Source organism: Bubalus kerabau, chromosome 10 (genome assembly GCF_029407905.1).
Source record: "Bubalus kerabau isolate K-KA32 ecotype Philippines breed swamp buffalo chromosome 10, PCC_UOA_SB_1v2, whole genome shotgun sequence".
Lineage (NCBI taxonomy): Eukaryota > Metazoa > Chordata > Mammalia > Artiodactyla > Bovidae > Bubalus > Bubalus kerabau.
Window position 1 is genome coordinate 5,614,155 of NC_073633.1, and position 23,097 is coordinate 5,637,251.

The 23,097-nt window shown below is 38.4% G+C and overlaps 1 protein-coding gene across 10 annotated transcripts in view; it reads right to left on the minus strand.

The window, feature by feature from the left end:
• APC (APC regulator of WNT signaling pathway) overlaps positions 1-23,097 on the minus strand; it is a 132,649-nt gene that overhangs the window by 11,249 nt on the left and 98,303 nt on the right. For 4 of the 10 annotated variants that reach the window (XM_055536490.1, XM_055536492.1, XM_055536491.1 and 1 more), the window contains 7 exons: positions 14,956-15,054; positions 12,419-12,797; positions 10,678-10,773; positions 9,323-9,376; positions 5,625-5,764; positions 4,890-4,967; positions 4,242-4,358 (listed from right to left, as the gene is read on the minus strand). In XM_055536490.1, the coding sequence (XP_055392465.1) occupies positions 4,242-4,358; positions 4,890-4,967; positions 5,625-5,764; positions 9,323-9,376; positions 10,678-10,773; positions 12,419-12,797; positions 14,956-15,054 (963 nt within the window). The remainder of the gene's footprint in view (positions 1-4,241; positions 4,359-4,889; positions 4,968-5,624; positions 5,765-9,322; positions 9,377-10,677; positions 10,774-12,418; positions 12,798-14,955; positions 15,055-23,097) is intronic. The other 6 variants (XM_055536497.1, XM_055536498.1, XM_055536499.1 and 3 more) reach the window with 3 other exon arrangements.

A 23,097-nucleotide genomic window follows, 5' to 3' on the forward strand; every position in this document is an offset into this window, starting at 1 on the left:
TCTTTGGGACTACATGTAGGTGGCCAAGGGTTTTGTTTCAAAGAAGCTTTATAGTTAGAGGAGACAAGATGAAACGATTAGATGTGGGAGGTATAGGTGGTAAAAACAAAGGGAGGAGATTCAGTAAGGTATGTGATCAAAGGTATAAAATACAGGTACAGGTAGAAAAGTGATATCCTAGTTAAGCTATAAATCTAGATTTTTTTGTTAGGAGCAAATTTAGAAAGGACTGAGGAAGATATGGCCAGTTAGGAAATGAAGGGAGTGACTACTTGACTACTTGTTCAGGGCTTTGGTTGTCACAGGAGACTCTCTGAAGAAGTTGGAAGAAGCAATGAAAATGAACATTTTTGTTTTTATTTTCAAAATATTGGGCTTCTTACAGATAAGTGAAACATTAAAAAAGCCTCCTTCTCTATAAGCAGTAGAGAAAGTATAGCGGAGAAGAGTAAGGGAGAACAGTTTTGAGTAACAGCAATGCCCAGAGCACAGGGTGCAGGTGAAGGCAAAGACTGTTGTGTAGAAGAGAAGGGCCAGTGAATGAGGTGAAAAGAATGCAGTACCCTGGGGATATGGAAGGGAGTTTTGGTTCTTGTGGTTGTGAGGAGTAAATGAAGTTGAGAACGAAGAGCTGACAAGTTAAGAAGAGAAGGAATGTTCATATTGGCTGTTGCACTGAATGTAGAAAAAGATGGAAAAAATAAATTCTAATACCATTAACCAGAGCAAGACCAAACGAGAACTGGATAGTATAACTTTCTGATGGGCTAGTTTTTCCAAGATTGGGCTTACATTAAAAAAAAAATTTTTTTAATTAATTTTAATTGGAGGCTAATTACTTTACATGATTGTAGTGGTTTCTGCCATACATTGACATGAATCAGCCATGGGGGTACATGTGTTCCCCATTCTGAACCAACCTCCTACCTCCCTCCCCATCCCATCCCTCAGGGTCATCCCAGTGCACCAGCCCCGAGCACCCTGTCTTATGCATCGAACCTGGACTGGCGATCTGTTTCACATATGATATTATACATGTTTCAATGCCATTCTCTCAGATCATCCCACTCTTGCCTTCTCCCACAGAGTCCAAAAGTCTGTTCTTTACATCCGTGTCTCTTTTGCTGTCTCTCATATAGAGTCATCATCACCATCTTTCTAAATTCCATATATATGTGTTAATATACTGTATTGGTATATATACTGTTAATGGTTAATATACTGTATTGGTGTTTTTCTTTCTGACTTACTTCACTCTGTATAATAGGCTCCAGTTTCATCCACCTCATTAGAATTGATTCAAATGCATTCTTTTTAATAGCTGAGTAAATACACACATTCCATTGTGTGTATGTACCACAGCTTTCTTATCCATTCATCTGCTGATAGACATCTAGGTTGCTTCCATGTCCTGGCTATTATAAACAGTGCTGTGATGAACACTGGGGTACATGTGTCTCTTTCAATTCTGGTTTTCTTGGTGTGGGCTTACATTAAAAATTTATAGATGAATTTAGGGAGAAATGATCTTTAATGATCTCTCTCTCATCTATGACAGAGAAATGATCTATTCTTCCTTTACAAGACAGGCTATGTCTTGACATTTATTAAAATCCTCTTTTACACTTTTCAGTAGGCTGTGTCTGTTAATCTAACTTTCTTGGTACGTAGCAATTGGTTTGTATGTAGATCTTTGAGGTCCCTGAGTGATAATACAATGAGCTGCTGCTGCTGCTGCTGCGTCGCTTCAGTTGTGTCTGACTCTGTGTGACCCCACAGACGGCAGCCCACCAGGCTCCCCCGTCCCTGGGATTCTCCAGGCAAGAACACCGGAGTGGGTTGCCATTGCCTTCTCCAATGCATGGAAGTGAAAAGTGAAAGTGAAGTCACTCAGTTGTGTCCGACTCTTAGTGACCCTATGGACTGCAGCCCGCGAGGCTCCTCAGTCCATGGGATTTTCCAGGCAAGAGTACTGGAGTGGGGTGCCATTGCCTTCTCCGATACAATGAGCTATTCAATAGCAATACAAGGTCCAATAATCTATACAAAAACATTAAATCTTTCTGAAAATACACAAGGTTGATTAGAAAGAAGTCTTAAAGTGTACATGGCACTAATTTTTTTGTATAATTTTAGTAAGGTATTAAGGCGACCAATAAACTGTACTTTGATCCTCCTCCAATTTCCTCATACTCCTTGTAATCCACCCCCAAACCCAGGCAACTACTGTTCTGATTTCTGACATAACAGATTATTGCAGGTATCAATAGTTCATTCTTTTTTTTTTTTAATATAGCCAAATAGTATTCCACAGTTTATTTACCCATTTATCCACTGATGGTCATTAGAATTTTTTTCCTAGGTTTTGGCTATCACAAATAATCTTTATGTGAATAACTGTGTGTCTTTGTGTAAATTTAAGTTTTTGTTCCTCATGGGTGGCCAGGTTGTATGGCAGGTAAATGGTAGTTTGAAAACACTGCCAAAAGTTCTCTCAAGTGGGACAGACAGACCTCAGAGACATTGCAGGTATGGTTCCAGACCACTCCAATAAAGCAAATATTGCAATAAAGCAAGTCACACCATTTTTTTGGTTTCGCAGTGCATATAAAGTTACATTTACATTATACTGTAGTCTGTTAACTGTCCAAAAGCATTGTGTATAAAGATGTACATACCTTAACAGAAAAATAACGCTGTTGGGAAAATGGCACTAAAAGACTTGCTTAGTGCAGGGTTGCCACAGACTTTCAATTTACCAAAAATGCAGTATCTGCGAACTGCAATAGTGAGGTATGCTTGTATACCATTTAACTTTTCTGCCAGCACTGCATAAGAATTTCAGCTGTTTAACATCTTTGACAACACACAGTCAATTTTAAAGATTATAACCAATATAATACGTGTAACAGTATCTCACAGTTGTAATCCGTATTTCCCTGATGACTAATGATGCTGAGTATATTTTCAAGTGCTTACTGGCCATTCATAACCTTTTTTTCTAGAGCGTGAGTGTTCTGCTGATTCAGTAGTGTTCTAAAGGTATCTTTATGCAAATCCTGAGTATATTTGAACAGTATTGTTTTCTCCCAGTTTTGAGACATAATTGACATGTAACACTATTTAAGGTAAACAGCATAATGATTTACCTTACATACATCATGAAATGATCACCACAGTGAGTTCAGTGAACATCTATTATCTCATATATATATATATATACATGTATATACACATACACAAAAATTAAAGAAACAGCAAACTTTTTCCTTGTGATGAGCACTCACGACTTACTCTCTTAAAAATTTTCATATATAATGATATGGTAGTGTTAACAACATTTATCATATTGTATATTACATTCTATTATGTATTTATCTTATAACTGGAAGTTTGTACCTCTTGACCACCTTTGAACATTATCTTTATAGTCACTTACTTAACTGAATATTTTTCTTATTTCTAATAATTTTCCAGTTGATTTTCTTGGAGTTTCCAGGTATAAAACAATGTAATTTAGAAAAAAATACATAAATTAAAAAAACAGCCCCAGACTGAAAAGGAAATTCTGAAGAGAAAAATGTAGGCTCTGGGTCAAGGAGGGCTGGTTGGGTGAAAGGAAGCTCAGATTAGCTAAAAAGACTAGCTTAGCTTAGTTCTTCACAAATTTCAATTAAAAAAAAAAAAATCAGCTTAGTTTCTAAAGTAGATATCCCATCTGGACATTACTTCCTTTTGTAAACAAATTATTATTTGATGGATTTTTCATCTTTGGGTCTGATTACCTCTATAAGGTGACTATTAAAATCTGGGGACTCTGGGAGATTGGGATTTGGGCAGCAAGGAATCATCTGGGGGTGATTCTGTCCCTTTTCTCTTACAGGGACATCTGGTAATAAATGGAGACATTTCTGATTATTATGACTGAGGGGAAGGTATGTCAGCATTTAGTAGGTAAAGGCCAGGAATGCTGCTAAACATTCTACAAGGCACAGATCAGTACCCCCAAACAAAGACTTATCTGTCCAAGATGTCAACAGAGCTGCAACACCCCTGTTTACACTAGGTCACCTTGTACAGTCTTGTCTGCCTTAATACTTGCAGAGTTTGGAGCAGTCTAAGTCTTGGGATTGGTAAGCTAAGAGGGTCAGAAATTAGTGAGTCTCAGAGGTGGGAGAGGGCAGTGAAAAAGTATCCAAATATGAAATGCATATGGTAATACCAAATGTTCTCAAAGGTACCTTTTTTACTTCCAAAGCACATTCCATCAATGCTTTCACACTTCCAACTTCACGCAAAGTCTTTTTACTATTTACATCTGCTCTCCAAGACAGATTCCTCAAAACACTCGCAATAACCTGCAAATGGATCAATTTTAGAATAGTTTGTTTATAAAATTATTTATACTAGTTGCTTTCTTGCTCTTAATGTTAAAAGTAAGAGTGCATGCATGTGTGTTAAGCTGTTTCAGTCATGTCTGACTCTTTGCAACCCTATAGACTGTAGCCCACCAGGCTCCTCTGTCCATGGGACTGTGCAGGCAAGAATACTGGAATGGATTGCCATGCTCTCCTCTAGGGGATCTTCCTGACCCAGAGATCAAACCCGTGTCTCTTACGTCTCCTGCATTGGCAGGTGGGTTCTTTACCACAGGCATCACCTGGGAAGCCCAAAAGTAAGAGTAGAAATCTATCAACAAATACATTTCTTCTTAAAGCTAATATAAGCCAAAAGGAAGTCTAGAATAAAATTCTTTGCCTCTATTCTGGTGTTAAGGCAGCCACAATTTAAACACGAGATGCTGAATACTGAGTCACAGCTTACATTAACCTAAGTCAGGGTGTTAAGCCACTGATATCCAAGAAAACCACGAAGAATCTGAGGAGTACCTGCTGCAAGTCCTCGCTCTCAGACTGGAGCTGAGCCACGAGTGCTCTCATGCAGCCTTTCATAGAGCAGAGAGTAGCCTGGAAAGTCAAGGGTTACACAGGGTTAGTAACAAGGCAACCTGCAGCCACCCATAAAAGAACTAGAACCATCAATTACATAAATGAAAGACAAATACCCTCCTAATCCTTTGCAATATTCATTCCTTTCTTGGCAAACTGGAAAAATAAAGTGAATAAATAATAAGAAATGATAAGAAAAGGGTTTGAACGTAAAGTCTTTTATTTGGATGGAACTAATATGTGTTTGACACTTTCACCAATCATCAAGATTTCCAGATTTTTGCCATCATTCCCAAGAACAGTATTTTTTTTCTTTAATTACTTTTTAGCTTCACTAGGTGGTATATGGGATCCTAGTTCCCCAATCAGGGATTGAACCTGTGCTCCCTACAGTGGAAGAGTGGAGTCTGAACTGCGGGACCATCAGGGAAGTCTGCCCAGGAACAGATTTTTAAATGTGATTACATAAGTTCACGTCTGTGTTCCATCTTTTGCCTTTGTTTAGGCATTAGAAATCAAATGAGTACAGATATGCAGTGGAATATAAAGTACACGTTTTTATTAGTCAGTGTTTAATGACGAAAGTCACAAAAAAGAAAGTCAGTGAAAAGTAGTCTGTATGAAAAAAAAGCTCATACCAGAGCCATCTTAAGAAATGGATCTTATAAAACATACCTTGTTGGCTACATCTCCGAAAGTCAAGTTTGTCAAAGCCATTCCTGCATAGCGTCTTAAAGTAATACTGTAGTGGTCATTAGTAAGCCCATACATTTCACAGTCCACTTGCAATAATTCTGCAATGGCCTGTAGTCCCCCTAATTTAAAAAGGGCAAGACGAAAAAGTCAATAATCTAAAATAACACAAATGGGTACCAAGTTTATAAATTACTAGAGAAAAATCTCAAAGAATGAATTTAATTCTGTCTTCAGAATTACAAGCTACAAAAAATGTTATAAAGCACTAGTGTAATACACTTATCAAGTACAAGTGACAACTATTTCATTTCCTGCCAGTTTCTCCACCCTCCACCCCCCCTGTCTTACTGAGTAAGATGAATATTATACTCTATTTAATGCAATACACTGTATCCTGTCAAGGAAGTAGAAGACTATATTCTACTATTAGGTCCTCCTGAATGTAAGCAGAAAAAGGTAACTTTATTACTAGGACTTTATAAAGACATTCTTCACTGTCACACACTATGGCCTAATTACTTTAATATATTTTTAGCTCCAAAATAATTTTTAGTATCATTAGGAATACTAAAACTTCTAAGTGAAATAGTGCATGAAGCAAAGCTTATTTCTTTTTTATGAAAAAGAATTACCTGTTCAACTTATTACTAAGCTGAATAGAACCATTTTTATGGTTTTTCTCTTTAAATTCTTACTTTTCTTTGATATACACAAAAAGTGTCAAATACCAATACTAGGATTTAGTATCTTCTCTCCCCTTGATTCCCACCACTGCGTATACTTAACAATGCCCACAGTGGTCAACAGTAGGAAGGTAAGGAGAAAAATGAAGGGAGAGGAAAAGACATAAAGGAAGGGGTAGCAGAAAGACAACACAAAACAGAAGGACAAAAGGTGAAGCAAAATGGTGAGGGAATGAATAAAAAGAAAAAGAAAAATGCATATGGAAGTTATTCAAAATATTCATCATCATCAATATTAATCATTATGAAACTGGAGATACTGTTAGCTAAGACAGAAAAAGAGATGATGAATATAAACACGTAGTTCTTGGATACTGGAGGTCTAAACTGTCAGGTCATTAATCTGAAAGAGGATCTGTACATTCATCATTTTTGTAAATGATCTAGAAGGATCAGTATGCAGAGCAATCAGCAAGTTTGCCAAACAGACCAAGTTCAATTCTGGGTCAAGAATGCCAAGCCAGGGATTTAACTCTTGGAACATTTGTGTAAATCTTTATAACTGGCACCAATGACAGATAAGTCTGAGTGTAGGTAAATAAAAATTAATTTGGTTAAGGAAAATCCAAACCATATTTAGGAAGATTTTCCTCCATCCACCCATGATGATGGGAAAGATAAACAGCCCATGAACAAAACAGCCAATGAACAAAACAACCAATGTCTTTATGGAGCTTACAGATTAGCACAGACAGCCATCGAACAATTAACGTAAATGTCATGACTGTGTAGAAGCACGGGGCATGATAACAGGTAAACCTAACGTAGACTGGAAGGATCCAGAAAATGGCTGAGGTACTAAGGTTTAACTTGAGACTTAAAGGATGAATGACCATCTAAAAGGGGTAGAGAAGAAACAATAAGGAAGCATTTCAAGCAGATAAAATAGCACGTGTAAGGGCCGCTGGGCCTGAAACATTAATCCACAGCAACAAGGAGGGGCTACAAAAATGCCAGGTAATACAAGACTTTGTGTACCTCACCAATGATCTAATGCAGGAGAAAAGAATAATTAGATGTATATTCTAAACAGATTCCTATGATTAAGGCTATAGAAACGATTATGATTGGAAGTGGGAAGCCAAGTAAGACAAAGTGGGGAGCCAAGTAAGATGAACTACGGGAGACCAGGAGTGAAGAAAGAGGCTTTGCTTGTGCTGGGGATAAAAAGAAGAGCAGTGGGGTAAGATACATTTGAGAACCAGAATTAAAGCAGTTAGCAGATATAGGGGACAGGAATAGAGTCCAAGACGTCTTCTAAGATAGCAGCTTCAGCAAGTGGGTTGACGGGAAGGCTACTGTCTGAGAAAAGGAACCCTGGTCAAGAGACAGTTTTGGGGATGGGGGAGACAGACTCAGTTTCTGTCAACTGAGTCAGAAATGTCTGAAAAATCATCTGGGTGAAAATGCTGGAGGAGCAGTATGAAAATGTGTGTAAATCTCAGGAGAGAGAATGTGGATTAAGATGTGAGTTTGAAAAACATTGTCAGGGAAGACATGTAGTAGAGCATATAGCCTAGGGAGAGTGGAAGAAAGCCGAGTACAGAGCTTCAGAAAATTCCACCATTTAATCCTTCAGCAAAGGAGGAGGAACTAGAGTCTTGACTAGGAAACAGACCTGGGAGTCACTGTTGACTTAAAGACAGTAGCCTTGTGTACTGATCAGATCACCAAATGTTGAGGATTATAAACCGGACCATCAAAGCCATGCCTACATAAAATCCTGCCTGGCACAGCAGCATCTGTGACACTGTTCTAACAAAGTAACATGTGAAATAATCTCAAGAACCTCCCAAGAAGGCCCTTGACTACTTTTGTATGGGAAGACCAAAAATCTTAGGACTTGATTCTGAAAAAGAACAACATGATTAATGCCAATGATGAAGAACGTGCTAATGAAAAAAGAACATTCAAGAAAACTTAGCGTATTAGATAGAAGAGAGAGACCCTTTATGATTTCCAGGAGTTAAAAAAAAACCTTCCAGTGAACTGTAAGGCAAAGAATCTATACACTTTAAAAATGGATTTACAAAATATGATGTGAATTCATGACAGATAGGAAAAAAACTGGCTGCCCTAAGAAATACTAGGATGTTTCAAGGTAATTTAAAGGTCATGAGCACATCCTTCCACATTTTCTTGGTGTCTGTGTTAGAGAATAGTGGTCCAGATGAACCAAATATTATCGTGTATGGTATCTCATAACCTTATTGATAGTAGACGATCAATGTCTTCAGATGACATTTACCAAAATCCTTAAACTTATCAAAACAAGAGAGTAGAAAGATGACAGAATTTTTAAAAAGTATGTTACTTTTCTTTTACTTGGTTTAGATAGTCACCATTAGCATGCAATACCTCATTCTAAAATAACTAGGGCTCAGCAACAATATTCTATATATTGGTAGTTTCACAAAATTTCCTGATTCTAAGAATCACCTGGGCCACTTACTAGATTTGACTCCTAGGTCCCCTGCTCTGGAGATTCTATTTTCCTAAGCTTGCTTACCATGGGCCAGAGAAGTACACGTTCTGACCACTGCCCCTGGTGATCATTATCATCTAGTCTGGGAAACACCAATGCATATGTTTGGAAATTAATAAATGTGAACATTCCTGGTATTATAGTCTAAAACTTGCAACACTAATAGATGCAAACTTAAATGACCCTAACAGTTGTAGAATTTTCTTGCATCTACAAAAGACAGTCCTAGCTGACTGGGCTTAGGAATTTTTCTTCATCTGCTTGGGACTTCTTTCCTCCTATCCCTCGCTGTCAGATCCCTTGTGCTACCTGACTGTATCTATCCACAGTCTACACACCTTGTTCCTTCTTTGGCTCCAACGCAAAGTCAGAGGCTAGGAGTGAGAAGGTAATCGCCTGTGGCTACATCCCCACAGTCACACCCCCAGAGGCCCCGTCCTGCTCCTCACCTGAAAGCCCCTGCCCTAGCTCCTGGGATGAAATGCCCCGGGTAGCCTTCCTACCTGAAGAAGGAAGAGGAACAAACACTGAGTCTAGATTTTACTTGGAAATTCAGATGATTAATGTGGGTCAGTCCTAGTCTACAGTTCATTGGAACACAGGGACATTTAGAAAAAACATTTGTGGGAGCTTAAAACTGGATTAGTTTTCCTGTTTGTTCATATTTTCCCCATTATTATGAGTGTTAAAAAAAAAAAAAAAAACCCACCCAAACTTGAAATTTCACCAGTGCTGGATTGTATTGAGGAGGGGAGAACTCACAAGTGCATACTCAATTTCACAGGAACCTGGGGAATAAGGAAATAGATTCAAGTGGCCTACGGCCTGTGGGGAGAAAAGTACAGCTGGGGGGCAGGTGGAGACCAAGTATACACAGCATCCCAAAATGACGATCTGAAGGAGACAGCACTCATTTTCAGCCATTCAGGTTCTCTGTGTTTTAAGAGACTCACGACTTTGTCACTTTTAAGATAAATGATGAATGAAAATGGCAAGGGTGGCAGGGATACAAAGTGGGGGCTGGAATGAAAGGTAACGTAAACAGCACAAAAAGCAAGGGCACAGCTACACTAAGATGCAGACTCAGTGCCTGCTTCTCGCTTGTGGCACAACTAGAGCGATCCAGGTTCACATGAGATGGCTCAGCATGACGCAACTTATAAATACCACATGTGCAAAATGAACCTAGAAATCAAAGAGAAACCATCACATGAAAAATGTGGGCCACAGAGGCAGGTTTTATAAGGTTCAGAGTATGTGAGAACACATCCTAAGAGTAATCCTTCCAAAATTAATGGAATTATTTTCTAACATAAATTAGAGAATAATGCTTTTCCATTATTAATGAGTTTCAGAGATACCAACCACGCTGCTTATCAGGAAAACCCAGTAAAGTACGGACAACCATGAAGATAAATGAGAATCTTAATAATAATTCCTTCCTGTGTCCATCAGAAGTGACTGAGTTCAAGAATAATTACAAAGCTCCACATCATCACATCTCAAAACGATTCAAATTACCCTCCCACCAACTGTCACCCAGGGTCTACCTTGACAATATTGGCAAGAGTGGCCCGTTTATTTATTTTTGCCCATCTCTGGCTAAGATTTTAAAGACCCAAGTTAGGTTATAAAAGGGTAGCAGTTTCTGTCACTTAGGACATTGTCGTCTCTGGAAACCAGAGTCACTTGCTACAAGGAGGAAGCAGATGGTAATAGAAGTTAGTGGCCTTATATACTAATTCAACAATGACGAAAAGTCTTCAGGATTCTCCTATGGCATTAAGAAACATTTTTATCTTACCAAGCTCATTCATGGCATGTCTATGCTCTTCATCAAATGAAAGCTTCATTAGAACACAGACAGCAGGGCAGATCTGATGTTCAACAGGAGCTGGCACTGAAAAGTAAAATGGACATAAGCCATGATGCTTTGTTTTCTCAAAGTAGTGACGTTCATTATACCTAAAAAATACTCAGTTTGCTGATATACTTCTCATGCATGGTAGCTTAGTGAATCAACAAGTATTTGCTGAAGAGATGAATAAATACTACACACACGGAAAGGAAAATATAGGTAAAGTGCTTTCTTGGTTCCATAAAAATGTTTACCTCTCATCAGCCTTTGACCAAGTCTGTTGGACTAACTCCCATGTAGGTTTATGCTATAATTCAACTAATAACTTAAAAATTATATTAGTTATTTGAAATAATAAAAACATTTTGGTATAAAACTATTTATAATCTCTATTTTCAACTGAAAGGCACATGGCTGTATAGAAATGTATAGAGAAACCTGGTGCAACTCTAGTAGCGAAAGCTTATTATATAGACACCAGATAGTAAATAAAAATTTAAAGGGAAAGTGTCTATGAAAATGTACTTGCACATTTAATATTATGCATAAAGTTTCAAAACTGTTACTTGAAATAAAAATTTAAAAACTGATCTATTTTTCAGAAGTAATAATATTTATTCTATTTAACTTTTCTAAGAACAGGTATTAAGAGCATACAATACAAGTCATTACATAATTGTGGACAGCCAAAGAAAACAATCCAGAAAGATGTTTTCCTCAGAAAGCAACTTATTAATTCTCCCTAGCCCTAGGACAAACAGAAAGGACATTTCTGCTATATTCTTATTGTTGAAAAATTTTTAATTTTTAATAAATTCACCTTTATACCTAACCCTAAGAGAAATCTACTAAATCTTTATAGATCAAGTTCTCATCATCAGTCTTTCTCCTGCTCCCCCAGTCAAGATATTGATTCGATGGTCCTTTGTTGTGTGTATGTCTATGTGTGGGTTCTTATCAGGTGAAAGGAGCTCTTACCTTCTATACTTACTGCTTTTGGTTCTTCCTATAGGAATGAAGTAAGTTATCTCCCCAAGGGTCCCAACTCCCATGATCCCTGCTCCTGGGGGAGAGGGTTTCTCCCTGAGAAAAGAGCTGGGTGGCTGATCACCCAAGCAACTGGGGCCCCAAGGCCTGAAGACAGGTGGTGCAGTGGGAAGAACACTGAGCTGAAAGTCAGGAGGTCTGGCCTCTGATCCTAGATCCACCACCCACCACCTATCTGTGAAGCCACAGGCAAGTCTTTTAGCCTCTCTGAACCTCAGTCTCTTCATCTATAAAATGAAGATGATAATCTCTCCCCTTCCTACTTCACAAGCTTGTTGTAAGGATCAAATAACGGATATAACACAGCTCTGCATCCACTAAGTGATGTGCGAATGTGAGAGAACGGCTTGGTCACTCACAGCTGAAGGAACTTATGTAAAAGTTCTTTCTAGATCAACTATGCTATGACTGCTTAAGTCTACTTTGATTTTCTGTTCTTTTCTGGTTGCATTGTAGTACACACAACATTTTCCTTTGCTAATTTCTTTTCTAGGGAAATTAAGCTTTAAACTATGTGAGCAGTGTAGGTAGCTAATATGAATTTCCCACTCTGATTCATAAAGACACCATCCTAATTAAAAAACTTTTCATTTCAAAAACGTTTACATTTGCTTTGTCACATGCACCATAGGGAACATACTTGGATTTTTGTCCTGGTCCATGCCTTGTTCATGGGCTTCCTGCCACTCCCAACAGGTTTCACAGTAAGCTCGTATCTGTTCCAAAAGATGAAGGACTCGGATTTCACGCCTGCCTCTCTTGTCATCAGGCTGTGAGTGAATGATGTTGTGGAGTGCTGCACTGGCCCTGGCCCGAGCCTCTTTACTGCCCCGGGAATTTCCCAACAACACAGAGTCTTTGTCATTGCCATGTAAAAGCTGGATGAGGAGAGGAAGACATCCAGACTGTCGCATGGATATACAGCTGTCTTGGGAGCTAGACATAGCTAGCAAAGTTCGCGACATATCATCCTTATCATGAGTACCAAGCATTGACAACAATGAATACACCATTTCCACCTGTGGGCCAAATGAGTTTAGAAACAAAATTATGACTTTAATAGCCAAAAGCCAACATCAATGAAGTGATGAATGGGATATTAATTGTAACTCAAACAAAAACAGAAACAAAAACAAAAATCTCTTTCTAGGATGAAGTAATGAGCATTATTTCAAAATCCATATGCTATAATCATCATCACCGTCTTGTTTATAAGTAAATATTAGTAGTGGTAGTATATAGTCATAAGGAGACAGTAGGTTCTTGCATACCTAAACTGCTATTGTCTAAATCAGTGGGTGATAATCCGTTATTATAATGAAAGACAATCAACTGATTTCTTTCTCTCACATCTCCCCCACCCACCACACACATACCTACCAACACACACAGAGTAAGAAATGTGGTTTATCTAAAATTCTTTACACAATTAAAAATTTTACTTTTTAAAATCTACAACCATAATCAATAAAGAGAAAATATTTTTTAGCAATTACTATTTACTAAGTACTAGTTCTCAGCAATTGCTAACCCTCACCAGATTATAATATTCTTAAAATTATGATGTCTCCCTTATACATGTAAAAGTATTTTGTCATAAAAAGAATGCCCTGATCATATAGGGATACAAAGTCACTATTCTTATTCAATTTTTTTTGAAGCAGCTGGTAAGCATCATCACTCCCTTACTGTAAACTTAAGAACTGACTCAGAAGCAGACTAGAAATAGGAAACAGCACCCAGTCATCCTGTCCTGTGATCAACAGCAGTTTCTTAAAGCAAGAGCTACTGCATAAAAGTTGAACATCTTATCTATATCTATCAATCATATCTATAAATTAGCGGTTCCAAACCAGGAGCAACTTTAGCCACCTTGAGACTCTTCTGGCAATATCTTGGAGAAATTTTTGGCCATCATACTTTAGGAGGAAACACTTTGGGTCTTCAGTGGGTGAAGACCAGGGATGCTGCTAAACACCCTACAATGCAATGAGGAATTATCCAGCCAATAATGCTGAGGCTGAGAACTGTACTCTAAATGTGTATACACACTACTCTTAGATTTGTAAGTTTTATTAGGAAGGCAGTACAGGACTGCCTTCCTAATGGGAAAAAAAAAAAAAAGGCTTTCAAATTCTGACTCCACTATTTGCAAGTGAGCTGTGTGACACAACCAAGTTATCTGAGTTCTCTGAGGTCCAGCTGTCTCAGTTGCAAAATGGAATAATTTACCTAATAGGGTTTTCTTTGTGAGGATTAAATAAAGTAACACATGTATAGGACAGTAACTGGCATTCAAAAATGTAGTAAGGTCTTAATATTATCGTGCATAAATCACTCCAAAAGGAAATGGTATTCAAGCTGCCAGTTTTCAAGTAACAGAACTCTTAAATATTAGTTTTCTTTATAGTAAAAATTACTCATTGATGTTGGACAGATTGGGGTGGAATTATAATTTAATTACCATCTTTTTGGCTTCAGTCTTCTCATTCAAAAGAGGGGCAAGAATAAAATACATTCAAAGGGTTTTTGAAGAAATCAGAGATAGTAAACGTACAACTCTTAGCAGTTACTGGCATACTAGTGATCCTAAGCAGTAACCATTGCGAGTTACTAAAAGGATTAAGCTTTATATTAATAATATCACTGCTACTCTAAAATTCGTTTCTTAAATCGACATTTGTCATGTAATGCTTTTCCTCAGAGCCATTACTAAAGTAAAGAAAGAGTATGTAGAATATGCTATGAAAACAAGGAAGTATTTAGATGTAACGGAAAATATACTGTTTAAAAAACAGTCCCTGTGCTCCAAATGTACTGATTCAAAGGAGGCAGACACAGACTGCATGGGTAGGCAAGAGGGCCCTGGAAATCAGAAAACGTTTTGTAAAGAAGGAAAGCCCAAGAAGAGTTCTGAAGGCTGGCGAGGACTCCTGATGGTCATCTTGCAGTGGGGTGGGAAGTGAAGGGGCAGAAAGTAATGGGAGGGGAGGGCTTGGGGGAGTAAGTCAACTTCTGGGCTGGACCTTAGCATACTTGCAGAGAACTGGCTGTCATTTCTTTAAGAGACTGTGATGATGGAAACAAAAGAATTCTTTAGCTAAATTTTAAAGAAGAATGAAGAATGTTTTAATAAAGTACTTAGAGTTCTAGCAACAAGACTTTATAATCTATTACCTTGGTTCCCAGATGACTCGTCAGCCTTCGAGGAGCAGAATGTGTGCTACTAGAACTCAAAACACTGGCTGTTTCATGATCTATTCGTGTAGTTGAACCCTAGAAATTAAGCAAATTATAGACAGTATAATTTAGATTATAGATATATGTAGCTAGCTTCATGTTAAGATACTCCAAATGAACTGTCTTTAGGGTAAATAGCTAAATATACCATTAAAGTGTGAACATTTATAACTGCTCAAAATGAGTATTTTTATATATAAACTTGAGTAGAATTTAGAGAAACACTGAAGAAAAAAAAAAAAAATGTTGCAAAAGACAAAGTACCAAACACTGAAGAAATTCTAAGAGTAATATTCTTTCCCAAATCAAAAGGCATGAAACCACATTCAGTCAAATATAAATTGGTTGGTAGAAAGCTCCACTGAGTGATGAAATGCTCTGAATTACCACAAAACTAAGTGAATTGGGTACAGTCCAAGTTCTCCAGGAGCTGAGAGCAGAGAGAAGACTGCTTGAAACTTCTATTGGAGAAAGACATGAAAAAATAAATAACTGCACTGAGATGTCTAAAGGGACTAATATGAGGAGCAAGTTAGAAGATAATATAGGCAGAACACTCTTTGACATAAATAGTAGCAATATTTTTTTGGATCTGTCTCCTAAGACAAGAGAAATAAAAGTAAAAATAAACAAATGGAACCCAACTAAACTTAAAAGCTGCTGCATGGCAATGGAAACCACAGACAAAACAAAAAGACAAACTAGAGAATGGGAGAAAATATTTGCAAATGATGTGAACAACAAGGAATTAAAATCCAAAGTATTTAAATAGCTTATAAGACTCAATATCAAAAAAACGAAAAACCCAATCAAAAAATGTGCAGAAGACCTGAATAGACATTTCTCCAAAGAAGACATATAGGCACAAGAAAAGATGCTCAATATCACCATTTATTACAAAAATACAAATTGAAACGAGATACCATTCTCATAGCTGCCAGAATGGCTATTATTAAAAAAAAGTTTTAAGAGAAAAATACATTTATAAATATAACTGTAGGAAAAAACTGTAAATGTGAAACTCACGTAACTGTATATTTAAAATAGGTACATTTTACTGTATGTTACTCTTTACTCAATAAAGTTTATTTTTAAGAAGTCATAACTTGAGAGGTCTCTTTTATGTCTCCCCAGATAAAAGGATGAAGACCTACCTATTCATACACACACTGGGAAATCTAGGGTTTAATAAGGAAACTAGCAGAGTCCCAGACAGGCTACCCTTTCTGGACTCCACTCCTTCTGCAGGTCTGGATGCTTTATGTTGATTAATCTTCTAGGGTTATTTCTCAATTAGAAGCAGCAGGGTAGCACCCTCTGGGCAGGAGAAGGGGTAGAACAGAAAGACATCTCCTTCCACTGTCACCAGCTACCGTGTGCTTCTGAAACGGTATTTCAGTTCACATGCATGCAAACAACAAACATTTACTGAGCTCCTGCTCCTTTCTTCAGTTCAGTTCAGTTCAATTGCTCAATCATGTCTGACTTTTTGCAACCCTGTGGACTGTAGCACGCCAGGCCTCCCTGTCCATCACCAACTCCCAGAGCTGGCTCAAACTCACGTTCTCAGTGATGCCATCCAACCATCTCATCCTCTGTCATCCCCTTCTCCTCCTGCCCTCAATCTTTCCCAGCATCAGGGTCTTTTCAAATGAGTCAGTTCTTCGCATCAGGTGGCCGAAGTATTGGAGTTTCAGCTTCAGCATCAGTCCTTCCAATGAATATTCAGGACTGATTTCCTTTAGGATAGACTGGTTTGATCTCCTTGCAGTCCAAGGGACTCTCAAGAGTCTTCTCCAACACCACAGTTCTAAAGCATCAATTCTTCAGTGCTCAGCTTTCTTTATAGTCCAACTCTCACATCCATACATGACTACTGGAAAAACCATAGCTTTGACTAGACGGACATTTGCTGGCAAAGCAATGTCTCTGCTTTTTAATATGCTGTCTAGGTTGGTCATAGCTTTTCTTACAAGGAGCAAGTGTCTTTTAATTTCATGGCTGCAGTCAACATCTGCAATGATTTTGGACCAATCCAAAATAAAGTCTCTCACTGTCTCCATTGTTTCCCCATCTTTTTGCCATGAAGTGATGGGACCGGATGCCATGATCTTAGTTTTCTGAATGTTGGGAGTTTTAAGCCAACTTTTTCACTCTCCTCTTTCACTTTCATCAAGAGGCTCTTTAGTTCTTCTTCGCTTTCTGCCATAAGGGTGGTGTCAGCTGCATATCTGAGGTTATTGATATTTCTCCCGGCAATCTTGATTCCAGCTTGTGCTTTATCCAGCCTGGCATTTCTCATGATGTACTCTGCATATAAGTTAAATAAGCAGGGTGACAATATACAGCCTTGACATGCTCCTTTCCTGATTTTGAACCAGTCTGTTGTTCCACGTCCAGTTCTAACTGTTACTCTTGACCTACATACAGATTTCTCAGGAGGCAGGTAAGGTGGTCTAGTATTCCCATCTCTTTCAGAATTTTCCACAGTTTGTTGTGATCCACACAGTCAAAGGCTTTGGTGTGGTCAATAAAGCAGATGTAGATGTTTTTCTGGAACTCTTTTGCTTTTTTGATGATCGAATGGATGTTGGCAATTTGATCTCTGGTTCCCCTGCCTTTTCTAAATCCAGCTTGAACATCTGGAAGTTCATGGTTCATGTCCTGTTGAAGACTGGCTTGGAGAATTTTGACCATTACTTTGCTAGCGTGTGAGATGAGTACAATTGTGTGGTAGTCTGAGCATTCTTTGGTAGTCTGAGCAATCCCTAAGAAAGGATTGCCTTTCTTAGGGATTGAAATGAAAACTGAACTTTTCCAACCCTGTTTGGCCACTGCTGAGTTTTCCAAATTTGCTCGCATATTGAGTGCAGCACTTTCACAACATCATCTTTTAGGATTTGAAATAGCTCAACTGGAATTCCATCACCTCCACTAGCTTTGTTTGTAGTGATGCTTCCTAAGGTCCACTTGACTTCTCATTCCAGGATGTCTGGCTCTAGGTGAGTGATCACACCATTGTGGTTACCTGGGTCATGAAGATCTTTTTTGTATAGTTCTTCTGTGTATTTTTGCCACCTATTCTTAGTATCTTCTGCTTCTGTTATGTCCATACCATTTCTGTCCTTTCTTGGTGCAATGCTAGTCTCTAGGAACATAAGGGAATAAAACATCCACACCCTCACTGCATATGGAGTCTAGACAGGTTGCTGAACATGTAAGTACACAGTGCTTTGACAGAGCCCAGGTGTACGCATAGGAATGGCGTGTACTCAGTTCGGGAAAGTGCTGTCTGATTTTGAACGACAAAGAGGTGTTTAGTTCAAAAAGAGGAAGGTTAGCTACATGGCAGCTCAGATGAGGCAGAGGCTATAAGCACAGGTCAGAAAGAATGTGTGTGTGTGTGTGTGTGTGTGTGAGAGAGAGAGAGAGAGAGAGAGAGAGAGAGAAACTGACTGACTGACTTGGAGATTAAGAGCTTCTTCTAATCGCATTAATGAAGATGGAGTTGATGGACTAAGATTCAAAATAAAGAAAGCAGGTGGGAGGCTTTTAAGGAAATTTTGGCAAAGGGCTGCTTTTGATCTACAGGAGGGAATGAATGACTCCTTATCCTGAAGCAAGCATACTGTAAGGATATCTAAATACTTTGACTGTTTCTGGTAGTGAGGATGTAACACAACCTGTAAGGATCCTCATCTTCTAGAATTCACCACCTTATGAACTATCCCTGTGTTTAAGTGTGGGCTAGATTTAGTAAAAGGCTTTTAGTGAACAGACTGCTATAGATATGATGAGAAGTCACTTTCAAGATAAGTTTACTAAGACTGTGGCTTCCAGCGTGGACACCCTCTCTTGTTCTTCTCTGAGGGATGCCAGATATTACACTATGAACTGCTCTTTGTAGAGGCCTTGGTGGCAAGAAATGATACTACTGGCCGACAGCCTGGAGACCTGAGGCCTGATAACAGTCATTTGGTGAGTTTAGAAGCAGATCCTCCCCTCATCAAATCTTGAAATGACTGTGGCCCCAGCCAACATGGTGACCGCAGCCTATGAGAGTCCCTGAACCAGAGGCACTCAGCTAAGCTGCACCAGGATTCCTGACCTACAAGAGACAATAAATGGTTGCCGATTTAAGCTGCTAAATTTGTCAGGCAGCAATAGATAACTAATATATTGTTTGAAACAGAAGAGAAACAAGAGGTTATATTATGAAGCAAGGAAAAACCCATGTCTACGTTGAAACATGTTCTGACATTCATTTCAGTGTAGACATCAAATCACCTTTAAGCTTCAGACTTACTTTCTTTCTATATAGATTCTTGATTTTGGGACACTCTCCACTCTGCTCTCCCAAACTCTCTAGCTAGAAACCCAGATGGATTTATTATAAGGAGATTCCAAGAGAACATTCCCATACCCATACTACCTGTAAGCCAGAACTCGAGTCTTGAGAATCTTTCCTGGGCCTTTTTATTATGATTAAGTCTGCACCAACATCCTTCAGAGGGACCAGAGAAGCAGTAACCTGTAAGAAATGGTTATTGTTGTTCAGTTGCTAAGTCATGTCTGACTCTTTGTGACCCATGGACTGCAGCATGCCAGGCTTCCCTGTACTTCAGTATCTCCTGGAGTTTACTCCAACTCATGTCCTTTGAGTTGGTGATGCCATCCAACATCTCATCCTCCTTCGTCCCCTTCTCCTCTTGCCCTCAGTCTTTCCCAGCATCAGGGTCTTTTTCAATGACTCGCCTATCTTTGCATCAGGTGGCCAAAGTATTGGAGCTTCCGGATCAGTTCTTCCAATGAATATTCAGGGTTGATTTCATTTATGATTGACTGGTTTGATCTCCCTGTAGTCCACGGGACTCTCAAGAGTCCTCTCCAACACCACAGTTCAAAAGCATCAATTCTTCAGTGCTCAGCCTTCTTTACGGTCCAACTCTCACATCCATATATGACTACTAGAAAAACCATAGCTTTGACTAGATGGACCTTTGTTGGCAAAGTGATGTCTCTGCTTTTTAATATGCTGTCTAGGTTGGTCATAGCTTTTCTTCCAAGGAGCATGTGTATTTTAATTTCATGGCTGCAGTCACCATCCACAGTGATTTTGGAGCCCAAGAAAATAACATCTGCCACTGTTTCCACTTTCCCCCCATCTATTTGCCATGAAATGACAAGACAGGATGCCATGATCTTCATTTTTTTAATGTTGAATTTTAAGCCAGCTTTTTCACTCTCTTCCCTCATCAAGCGGTTCTTTAGTTCCTCTTCACTTTTTGCCACTAGAGTGGTATCATTTGCATATCTGAGGTTGCTGATATTCCTTCCAACAATCTTGATTCCAGCTTGTGAGTCTTCTAGCCTGGGATTTCACATGATGTACTCTGCATATAAGTTAAATAAGCAGGGTGACAATATACAGCATTGATGTACTCCTTTCCAGATTTTGAACCAGTCTGTTGTTCCATGTCTGGTTCTAACTGTTGCTTCTGACCTGCACCTCCTTTTTGCACACATTAGAATCAAGCACCTTTCTATTTTCTGGTCCTGCTCTATCCACCCTTCAATAACCACTGCCATCATGGGCACTCAAATGTGTGCCGAGGGGCCCAAGAAGGACTATGCCTGGCAGCTCAATCAGCACAGCTGGGACACGGTCAATTTCAACTACATCTGCTGAGTACAAACCTCTCTTCTATCATGCTCACTTTAGGAAGTGACTCAAAAATCGTATTTTTCTGAGAAAACAAAACAAAGTGACTCTAAAAAGTTCTTCATAGAGGTAGCAACAGTCTCCAATTCACTGTGAAACTGTGTAAGAGGGGGAAGAAGCAAAAGAAGCAAGCACCCTCCTCATCTTGCCTTTTTTCATACAGATGGTACATGGAAGTGGTCCAACAGTAGATAAGGAGAAGTTTCTCTTTATTAAAGTCCTACAGCTAATTCTATAACCCTTAGTGAATTAGTGAACCTAGACATTAAGTATAAATGCTGTTAATATCACAAAAAGAGAGCCCACCAGACGTTATGTGCTTCCTGGTGGAAGACCACTATGCTACCTACGAAAGTCTCGGCCATAGAATCAGGGCCTGAGACCAAATCTGATCACATCTCTAGACCCAAATACCAATTTACAGGGAATACAGAAGACAAACAGAGAGGTCAAACCTCACCATGCAGATGTTCCTAGCAAAATTCAGACTATGGAAAACTTGAGAAGACAAATAACTTTGGTTATTCAACAAATACATAGCAAAAATCTAAGAGACAAAGAAGAAACCTATAGATTAAAAGAAACTTCAAAGACACATTAACCAATCTCTGTGCATGAACTTTACCTGGCCCTTGTGTCAAATAAATTTAAAAATTATGACATTTATGAAACAACTGCAAATTTGAATACTGACTAGTTATCTGATGCTACCAAGGAATTACTGTTAGTTTCTTTGGGAGCGTAATAATGGCACAATAGTTATGTATTCTATAGGTGTCCTCTGTCCACAGGATTGCTTTAGCAATTCTGGGCCTTTTGTGGTTCCATATAAATTTTAGTATTATTTGTTCTAGTTCTGTGAAAAATGTCATAGGCATTTGGACAGGAATTGCATTAAATCTGCAGACTGCTTTGGGACTTCAGACACTACTACTAAGCTACAGTAATCAAAACAGCATGGTACTTGTACAAAAACATGACAGACAGACACACAGACCAAAAGTGCAGCATAAAGAGCACAGAACTAAACCCACATACCTACAGTCAGTTAATCCTTGACAAAGGAGGTAAGAACACACAATGGAGAAAAGAAGGTCTTTTCAGCAAGTGGACACTAGGAAAGTGGGACAGCTACATGTAAATCAATGATGTTAGAACACACCCTCACACCATAAACAAACAAGTAAAAAAAAAAAAAAAAACAACAAAAACCCTCTCAAATTGTTTTAAAGACCTATATATAAGACATGATACCATAAAACTTCTGGAAGAAAACATAGGCAAAATAGTCTCATAGTCTCAAATTATAGCAATATTTTCTTACATCAGTCTCCCAAGGGAAAACAAATAAAAGCAAAAATAAACAAATGGGACCTAGTCAAACTTAAAAAGATTTTTTACCACAAAGAAAACTATCAACAAAACAGAAACACAGCCTACAGACTGGGAGAAAATATTTGCAAGTGATGTGACTGACAGTCAATATCCAAAATGTACAAACAGCTCAAACAACTCAGTATCAAAGGAGGGACAGAAGACCTAAACAGACATTCCTTCAAAAAAGACATACAGATAGCCAACAAATCATGAAAAGACGCTCAACATCACTGATTACTGAGAAATTCAAATTAAAAATGGCCACCATCAAAACAAAAAGTCTGGAGATAATGTGGAGAAAAGGAAACCCTCCTACACTGTTAGTGGGAATATAAACTGGTACAGCCACAATGAAAAACAGTATGGAGGTTTCTTAAAAAACTAAAAATACAGTTACCACATGATCCAGCAATCACACTCCTGGGCATAAATCCAAAAAAGATGAAAACTCTAATCTGAAAAGATAAATGCACCCCAATGTTCACAGCAACGTATTTACAATAACCAAGACATGGAGAGAACCCAAGTACCCATCAATAGATGATGGTTTAAGAAGATACAATGGTCTAAGAAGTCACAAAAAAGAATGAAATATTGCCACTTGCAGCAACATGGATGGAGCTAGAGAATGTCATACTAAGTGAGGGAAGTCAGATAAAGACAGATACTATATGATATCACTTATATGTGGAATCTAAAAAATAATACAAATTTATCTATGTACAAAACAGAAATAGACTCACAGACACAGAAAACAAACTTATGGTTACCACAGGGGACAGGGAAGGACAAATTAAAGGTATGGGATTAACAAATACAAATAATCCAAAAAATATGTATATATTACTGAATCACTTTGCTGTAGAGCTAAAACTAACACAATAATGTAAATCAATTGTATTTCAATTTAAAAGAAAGTATTCTTAGACACAGAAAACAAACTTATGGTTATCAAAGGGGAAATGGGAGGAGGGATAAAT